The sequence below is a fragment of the Engystomops pustulosus genome, chromosome 7 (genome assembly GCF_040894005.1).
Source record: "Engystomops pustulosus chromosome 7, aEngPut4.maternal, whole genome shotgun sequence".
In the NCBI taxonomy this organism is placed as follows: domain Eukaryota; kingdom Metazoa; phylum Chordata; class Amphibia; order Anura; family Leptodactylidae; genus Engystomops; species Engystomops pustulosus.
Window position 1 is genome coordinate 177,867,528 of NC_092417.1, and position 9,595 is coordinate 177,877,122.

The following is a 9,595-nucleotide window of genomic DNA, read 5'->3' on the forward strand; positions in this document are numbered from 1 at the left end:
CGATCGCGTGCGCCAAAAACCCGGGGCAATTCATGTGCAAGCGGCGCAAATCGGAAATATTCGGGTAACACGTCGGGAAAACGCGAATCGGGCCCTTAGTAAATGACCCCAACTGTTACATTTAGGATGTATTTATTAGATACATATTATAAGCAACAGCTTTGTATCAGAGCAGGTGGGAGGTAAAGCAGTAGAATGGAGCACAGAGCACAGCAGTGTGAGGACACGCCCCCAGTGCACGTGGAGAAGCTACAATCCTGGAATATAAATCCATATTTCACAGTCCTGCTGCTACTAACAGCACACACAATGTTCTGGGACACTTTAGTACTTTTTGGACACCATATAGTTGGGGGCGTCTATAGATTTTGTTTGTTGCTGACGAGACGCCTCTGACCCAGATTTCAGTATCCGTCCGGCTCCGTGTAATTTCTGGTTAATATCCCGACTCTTCTCCTGTCCCAGCTGTCACTCGCATTATCCTGGCATTGTGACAGTGTTGTCATAACAACCCGACACTTCCGCTGCTGGAAAGAGGACACAGCCAGGATTTTACTTCTGCTGAAAAACATTTTAGTTTTCAGGAAATTCTTAGTAAAGGAAAAATAACTCTTATATATCACCACAGCATGGAGGGAGCAGAGGTATTATACCCCAGGGCTGCGCTCACTATTCTGCTGCTGGTGCAGTCACTGTGTACATACATGACATTACTTATCCTGTACTGATCCTGAGTTACATCCTGTATTATACCCCAGAGCTGCACTCACTATTCTGCTGCTGGTGCAGTCACTGTGTACATATATGACATTACTTATCCTGTACTGATCCTGAGTTACATCCTGTAGATCTTTTATTTTATATAAAAATAAAAAACATAACAATACAAACCAAACATAAAATATAATATATACAAAATATATACAATATCTTACCTGCTGGTCCAGCCACATTCACTCCTAGCAAAAACAATAATTTAAAATACACCAAAAATAAATAAACACCAAATATCACAACCCCCACCCAACCGATTGTCACATCCTCAACCAAACCAATAAACAATAAGACAAGCCACACCCACAAATAAACATAAATGACTATAAATATACATAAACCCACCCCACACCCTCTAATAACAAACCACCCCACACAGATCACATCCCACACCCATTTTTTTTTTTTTTTTAATAAATATAAATATATAATAGCAAACACATAATACACATAACACTACACTAAACTAGATCCCTCGCCCGCACCCTCCCCTTCCCCCCAGACACTGGTCTAACGTCCAAAGTTTGCGTTAAGTAGTCCAGACCAGTGCCCAGGGTCATAGAGTCCAAGGTCAGTTCATAAATCCCAAAATCCCACCACCATCACCCCCCTCCCAACCTAACACTATGTCCCAAACCCCACTATATACAATATATACACTGATTACAACATAACATAAAGAAAACAGAATACAAATAAAACCTGAACAACATAAATACAAACCACATAAAGCCCAGGTTCGGCGCCTGCAAGCCCTACATCACTACATGCCCAGAACACAAAACAAAAATCTACTGTGCAGCTTCAGCCCAACACCAGGAGCGGAGATGACAGACTAAGGGACACTAAAGGAGAACCCCCTCCAAAGGAGAGAGGCCCTCCCCGTGCCCAGCCTCTCATACTCCAGAGAGCGCACCTTCACCAGGTCACCCAGAATGTTCCTAACCACCTCATCCACCGGGAGGATTTTACGCTGCGTCGAAACTAAGCACCGTGCGTTCCACGTGTGGTACCTGACCGCTAGACTGACTAGGAATAACGTGCATCGGTCCCGGCCACCCAGGCCTCTGAATGCTCCATAGGCCCACTCCGCATAGGAGAGACCGGCCAACCCGGGCCAATGGATGGAAGCGCCCACCCGGCTGTACACCTCTGTGTTAAAGGGGCACTGAAGCAGGAAGTGGTCCATGCTCTCCAGCAGGCCACCGCACTCCTCCCGGGGACAACCCCTTTCCTCAGAGCTCCTACACTTCAGATTGTCCCTCACACACAGCTTTCCATGGAAGCAGCGCCAAGTCACGTCCCAAAACTTCAAGGGGATCCTGATGGAATTCAATAAACTCAAACCCACCCCAAGATCCCGACTTGGGCAATCCCTGAGGGCCAGAGGCTTCTGGAAATGGGTCAACAGAACCCTTTTGTCAAGGATTTTCCTCGACGAGGTCCTGATCTCCCACATTCCCAGACCCCACCGGCGAATCACCTTCAGAACCGGGGTAGCGTAAGCCGGAAGATGCCCATGCGGTGTACGGAGATCCTTCACTTGTCCTCCTGTCTCCCATTCCTGGAAGAAAGGCCGAAACCATCCCCTGCAGGAGTATACCCACGGAGGAGCCCTCTCTTTCCAGAGGTTTGCAACATTGATCTTAAGAAAGGTATTCACTAGGAACACCACAGGGTTGACCATACACAACCCTCCTTGTCTCCTCGTGCGGTAGGTAACCTCCCTCTTGATTAGGTTCAGCCTATTCCCCCATAACAGCTGGAAGAACAGACTGTAGACCCGAGTCCAGAGGGGTTCTGGCAACATGCACACACTGCCCAGATAAATCAGCAACGGGAGCAGGTAAGTTTTAATCAGGTTCACCCTTTCCCTGAGGGTCAAAGACCAACCCTTCCACTGGTCCACCTTCTGAGCGGCGATCTTAAGCCTGCCGTCCCAGTTTTGCATGGGGTAATCCCCCTGGCCGAATTCGATGCCGAGAACTTTGGCAGAGTCTTGGGGCCCTGGAAGAGTGTCCGGGAGATCAAAGCCTGGATCCCCCTCTCCCAGCCAGAGACTCTCACACTTATCCCGGTTGATCTTGGACCCAGAAGCCTCTGAGTAGCGGTCAACCTCTGACATCACCCATTGCGCCTCCCCTCCCGAGGACACGAAAAGGGTGACATCATCAGCATACGCTACCACTCTAAGAGTGGCTTCCGGTGCTGCCCGATCCATCCCGACTCCCACCAACGGCCCACGATCAACCCTCCTAAGGAATGGGTCAATCGCGAACACGTATAAAAGTGGGCTCAGAGGACAACCCTGGCGAACACCAGACCCAACCTCAAAAGAGCGGCCAATCCAACCGTTCACAAGTGGGAAACTCTCTGCCCCTGCGTACAAAACCTTTAGCCAATTGACAAACTCCCCCGGCAGGCCATACCTCAGAAGGACAGACCAGAGGTACTCGTGGTCAACCCGATCAAATGCTTTTGCCTGATCCAAGGACAGCAAGTACCCCTTCCAGTTACCAGCCCTGCCCTGCTCCACTGCCTCCCGAACACAAAGCACAGCACTAAATGTACTGCGGCCTGGAACAGAGCAGTGCTGGGTCCCCGAAAGGAGCCGGGGTGCAAACTGCACCAGCCGATTAAACAGCACCTTTGCCAAAACCTTTCTGTCCGTATTGAGAAGCGCTATGGGACGCCAGTTCTCAACACGAGATCGGTCCTTACCCTTTGACAAAATGATCAGGGCAGACCTCCTCATTGACTTCGGCAGAGCGCCCGAGGAAAGACACTCATTATATACCTCGGTCAAGAGGGGAACCAAGGCGTCCTTAAAGGTCTTATAAAACTCAGATGTTAAGCCATCTGGACCTGGCGATTTCTTGAGGGCGAGCCCTTCAATCGCCAGGCTGACTTCCTCTTCCCTGATCATCTCTGTCAAAATATCAAGAGAGGGGTCTACTCCTGGCTCAGGGACAGTTTCAGCCAGGAAAGCCGACATCACATCCCGATCTAGATCCTTCCTGCCCAAGAGGTGCGAGTAGAAGGATCTGACGACCTCCAGAATCCCTGATCTGGACCTTTTCAGGGATCCCGTACTGTCAACCAGTCCCGTGACAACTTTACCATTCACTGACATCTTGCAGTTTCTGTAAGGGTCGGGCGAGCGGTATTTCCCGTAATCCCTCTCAAAAACCAAAGATGCGTGTCTATCGTACTGACACCTCTTCAGCAAGGATTTCACTCTGGAGATGTCATCACGACTACCTCCAGTCGAGACGAGATGCTCGAGTTTCCTCCTCAGGCCCTGATACAGGCGGTACCTGTCCAGGCTCCTGAGGCTCGAGAGCTGGCGGAAGAATCTCGCCACCCTTTTCTTGAGCATCTCCCACCACTCTGACTTACTGCTACAAAGGCCCAGCAATGGTACCTGGCTCTGAAGAAAGTCCTCAAAGGATTGTCTGATCTCCGCTTCTTCCAGGAGAGACGAATTGAGCTTCCAGTAGCCTCTTCCCATCCGGGGGGTCTCTGTAACATTCAGAGAAAACAAAATTAAACAGTGGTCGGAGAACTCCACCTCAACAACGGACACTGCTGAAGAAATGGCTTCCTCCTTTAAATAAAACCTGTCTATTCTAGACCTACAGCTACCCCTATAATAGGTGAACCCCGCGTGGCCTGGGGTGTGCCGGATGTGGACATCCACCAGGCGAGCCTCACTAGCTATGTTATTAAGAGCGACGCTATCATAAGTCAGCTTGTCTCTGGAACCTCCCCTATCCTGGGACCTCGTGACAGCATTGAAGTCCCCTCCAAAGACCACCTGCCGACTTGTAAAAAGGTAGGGCTTGATCCTCATAAAGAGACACTTCCTGTCCCACTTGGACTGGGGACCATAGATGTTAATTAGGCGAAGTTCTTGTCCCTTCATGAGGACATCCAGGATCAGGCACCTCCCCATTTCTAACTCAATAACTCGTCGGCATTCTACCGGTGCGGTAAAAAGGACCGCCACTCCGCTATACGGCTCGGCCGCAAGAGACCAATGGGAAGGCCCGTGTCTCCATTCCCTCTTAGCTTTAAACACGGCCGCCAAATCTGGCAGCCTGGTCTCCTGCAAAAATAAAATGTCGGCTTCAACGCGGCCGAGAAAATCAAAGGCCGCAAATCTAGCCGCATCAGACTTAATGCTGGCGACATTAATGGACGCCAGCGTCAACGGAGTGGGTGCCGCCATCATAAGTGATTGAGTTAGACGGCTTTCTTTTTACCCATCTTACCACCACCCTCGGGAAATGAACACCCCCTTTTTAGACATATTGTGGTGTCCATCTCCCTCACCTCTGATGCTTCAGGGGCAGAACCAGGACCTGCCCCCTCATCCTCGTCTCCAGATTCTGGGCCAGTCTCCCCTCCTGAGGACCCTGACTCCCCAGGGGGAGACTCGGCACCTCCTGCAGGCCCCTCCGCCACCTCTGGCCCTTCACCCTCAGCCCCTCCATCGGCAGGAGAGGCTCCATCCAGGGCCAGGAATCGATTTGAAAGTTCGAGCAGCGGGGGGTCGGTTGCACCTTCCTTGGGTACCTTAGTCAGGGAGGGAGGAGATCTTACACCTCCCTTCTTTTTACCCTTTTTCTTCTTTTTGGCGCCACGCTTACGCTTTTCCTCTAGCCACGCCCTATTATCCTCGTCCATACTCTCATAATGGGAGGAATCTGAGGACGTGGCACCTTCCTCTCTCTCAATCCTCCTGACCTCCTCATCCAGTACATCATCCCCTGGGGCCTCAGCGACAGGTGTGGTCTCCAGGAGAGCGCCAGAGGTTGTCCCAGCAGCCCGAGACTCCCCCCGCTCTCTCTCCTGTTGACGCTTCTCTAGACGCCTTAGCTGGGCAGGCGTCTTTTTCCTGTCTTTCTTCCCTGGCCCCTCCATTCCTCCGCCTCTGCTAGTCCCCTCCCCAGCAGATTCAGCCTCATGGCTTTCATCCGCTGAGGTTGAGCCTGCATTAGCGAAGGAAAGAGGACAACGACTGTACGGGTGACCGAGATCACCACACAGGTTACACCTAATCTGCCCTGTACAGGATGCAGCGAGATGGCCGACACCCCCACACAACGCACACTTCTGCACGGTGCAGTTTGCGCTGAAATGTGTGGGGTCACCGCACCTGTGACACAGCTTAGGCTGCCCCCGGTAGAAGATCAGGATCCGATCCCTCCCCAGGAAGGCTGATGAAGGGATGTGGGCGACTGAGTTACCTGAACGCCTCAACTTCACCATGAAGGTCCAGGCCCCTGACCAGATACCAAACTCGTCACGATTTTTTTCTGGTAATCCTAGCACCTCTCCATAACGATTTATCCAGGTCATGATGTCAAAGCAAGATAGTGATTCGTTACGGGTAAGAACGGTCACTTTCTTGAGTTCGCTCTGGCGGGACACTGCTTGCACAGCAAAGTCCCGCCACTCGGGCTCGTTGTATCTCAGCTCATAGTTGGACCAGAAGAGCTCAAGCCCCTCCGGCCGAACAAAGCTGACATCAAACTCAGATGTGCCATAGGGATGGATCAAGGCAAAGATGTCAGCCGCCTTGAAGTCCATCTTCAGCAGCAGCTCAACTACCCGTGCCCGAGGGGGACACACATCACTGCCACGCCACCGAAGACGCACCACATTCCTACGGTTAGCACCCGGCCCGGTTGTCGGGAGCGACCATGATGTCTCCCTGCCTCTTTGCTCTCGGAAGGCAGACAGGCCGTGCCTCTCTATCCAAAATGACAATTCAACCTCCTGCCCCGCTACATTGATCGTCCTTTCACCTTTCTGTAAGGCCCGCAGGAGGTGCCGTTGCAAAAAGCCGTCCCCAGAGCCCAGAGACGAGGATGATGGACCCCTACTTCCCCCAGCAGCGACACTGGCATAGCTCTTAATAGGGGCCGCCACTGGGGGAGCAACCGGACCAACCCCTGTACCCACCACATTAACACCACCCACCTCCATGTTACTTTCAGCCGCTCCATCAGTCCCTCCATCACTCACCCCGATAACTGGTAACGGTTCTGCACCACTCACACCATTCACACCAGCCACCACAACATTACTGACACCATTCTCACTAGCCACCACAACATTACTGACAACATTCACACTGGCTGGACCAGCAACAACATCAGGGGACATGACCACCTCCGCATCTTCGGGCACAAGGGACGGGGGTCCCCCCGCAGAGCATCGCCCAGAGGGGACCACAACTCTTGTCACACTTGTGCCCTCCGCATCATCGGTAGCAGATGTTATTTTACTTCTCCTGGGACTTGGTAACATTCGCCGCTGTTCTTTAGCCGGTGTGAGGCGCCGCTGATCTCCAATTTCCGTAGAATTCACATTATCCCCAACACCAACACAGAATAACACTTTTTGTCTGGGAGGTCCGGAGCCCTCAGCCTCAGCAACCCCTCCACACTGCCGCCGCCCCTCAACTAAGTGATCAGCGGCAACAGCATGAAGAGGCGCCGAGGCACCGGAAGCTGCCACCAGTGCCGGGCTATCCCCCCCTCCCAGCGGGGGACGCACCACAGCACTGGATTTTGATCGTATCGCCACATCCGAGCCGCCCTGACTGTCCGGCCTTGCGGCCGATGCCTCCCCTGCTCCCCCACTGTTACCACAAACAGAGACGGAGCCCATCGCCACATCAGATGTCACACCTGTAATCTCCCTGCACCTTTGCACCGGGTCCACAGCAGAACTCGGGGGGGTTTGGGTAGCAGGGCTTGCACAGTGAGCTGACCCTGCGCTTTGCCCGGGGGGGTGTACAGGGAGGGGGGTAAAGATGAAACGTACCTCTTCTTGCTGCTTTGGCCTGGTCTTCTTACTCTTCCTCCGGCTGCTCCCCCCAGCGGCTTCCTCTGGGAGTTCATCAGCAAAAGAAAAGTTCTCCATGCGCACTGGGGACTCGAGCAGCCGGATTTCCGCCATGAGCGCCCCTCCCTGGCTGCCGGTGTCACTGTCCTCCCCCGAGCGAGGTGTTACTGCTGGCTGTCCTGCAGGGGGCCCACTGCACGAGGCCTGCTGATCTTCCTGCAGGCCGCCAGGTGGGAACTGCTGCTCGTTATCATCATCATCATCCTCCTCCTCCACCTGGCTCACAGGCTGCAACCCCATCAGCCTTTGCTCTCTGTTATCAGCCATTTGAGCAAATCTATCATCATTAATAAGTTTTTCCTTAAACGGCCCACTGTTCTCACAAATAAAGGTCTTTCTTTTTGTCAATTTATCAATCTCAGCTTTCAGGCGATTAATCTCTCCATTTATTTCCATTTTGCGTTTCTTTGGCGCTGTGTTCGCCCTGGCGCGGGCACAACGCAGCTCCTCCCGGAGCCTTCGGATGGTCTTGGTCGCCTCTTCGTACTCACAGAGGTGGCTCTGGACCCGGGAGGCATAGGTGGACAAAGACTCCCGGGGCCCCTGCACCGCCCAGCCTCCCCCCGCATGGTCAGCCTTACCTCTGTGAGCACTCCGCTTCATGGCTCCAGCCCCGGAAGGACCGCTCTCACCCGCACCATCATGGACGTCCAGCTTCTGGGTCTTTTTCTTAACACTAGACTCAGGGGGAGCAGGAGCCGTATTACTACGACTTCTGGTGGTACGTCTCACCCCTGAGTCCTCCATAGCGCTGGCCGGTAGCTGGCTACCCCTGCCCCCCGCCGGCCTAGACCGGGAAGCAGGAGCCTGGGGCTTGCCGCTCTGGCTCATGCCTGGAAACCCACCCCCTCCCTGGGAAGGGAGAGAGCAGGCCCCAGGTGGAGGTGGATTATTCCTGGAGCTCAGAGCAGCAGCAGCACACAGCCTCTCACAGCAACAGACAGAGCTTAACGATGTAACGAGCTCCAGAGATGCACTCACTATCTGCTGCTGGTGCAGTCACTGTGTACATACATGACATTACTTATCCTGTACTGATCCTGAGTTACATCCTGTATTATACTCCAGAGCTGCACTCACTATTCTGCTGCTGGTGCAGTCACTGTGTACATACATGACATTACTTATCCTGTACTGATCCTGAGTTACATCCTGTATTATACCCCAGAGCTACACTCACTATTCTGCTGCTGGTGCAGTCACTGTGTACATACATGACATTACTTATCCTGTACTGATCCTGAGTTACATCCTGTATTATACTCCAGAGCTGCACTCACTATTCTGCTGCTGGTGCAGTCACTGTGTACATACATGACATTACTTATCCTGTACTGATCCTGAGTTACATCCTGTATTATACCCCAGAGCTGCACTCACTATTCTGCTGCTGGTGCAGTCACTGTGTACATACATGACATTACTTATCCTGTACTGATCCTGAGTTACATCCTGTAGATCTTTTATTTTATATAAAAATAAAAAACATAACAATACAAACCAAACATAAAATATAATATATACAAAATATATACAATGTCTTACCTGCTGGTCCAGCCACATTCACTCCTAGCAAAAACAATAATTTAAAATACACCAAAAATAAATAAACACCAAATATCACAACCCCCACCCAACCGATTGTCACATCCTCAACCAAACCAATAAACAATAAGACAAGCCACACCCACAAATAAACATAAATGACTATAAATATACATAAACCCACCCCACACCCTCTAATAACAAACCACCCCACACAGATCACATCCCACACCCATTTTTTTTTTTTTTTAATAAATATAAATATATAATAACAAACACATAATACACATAACACTACACTAAACTAGATCCCTCGCCCGCACCCTCCCCTTCCCCCCAGACACTGGTCTAACGTCCA

At 51.6% G+C, this 9,595-nt stretch overlaps 1 protein-coding gene across 2 annotated transcripts; it reads right to left on the minus strand.

Annotated features, from left to right (window-relative positions):
* Positions 1–391: 391 nt before the first annotated feature.
* Positions 392–8,688, minus strand: LOC140071381 (uncharacterized). Of its 2 annotated transcripts, none has more exons than XM_072119049.1 (2): positions 7,612–8,688; positions 392–527 (listed from the first exon to the last, which is right to left on the minus strand). In XM_072119049.1, exons 1-2 carry the CDS (start codon positions 8,521–8,523, stop codon positions 405–407), a joined length of 1,035 nt encoding a protein of 344 aa, XP_071975150.1. In that variant the 5' UTR covers positions 8,524–8,688; the 3' UTR covers positions 392–404. The 2 variants fall into 2 exon arrangements, with proteins under 2 accessions (XP_071975150.1, XP_071975151.1); XM_072119050.1 differs by having other exon boundaries at positions 398–524.
* Between the last annotated feature and the right edge of the window lie 907 nt (positions 8,689–9,595).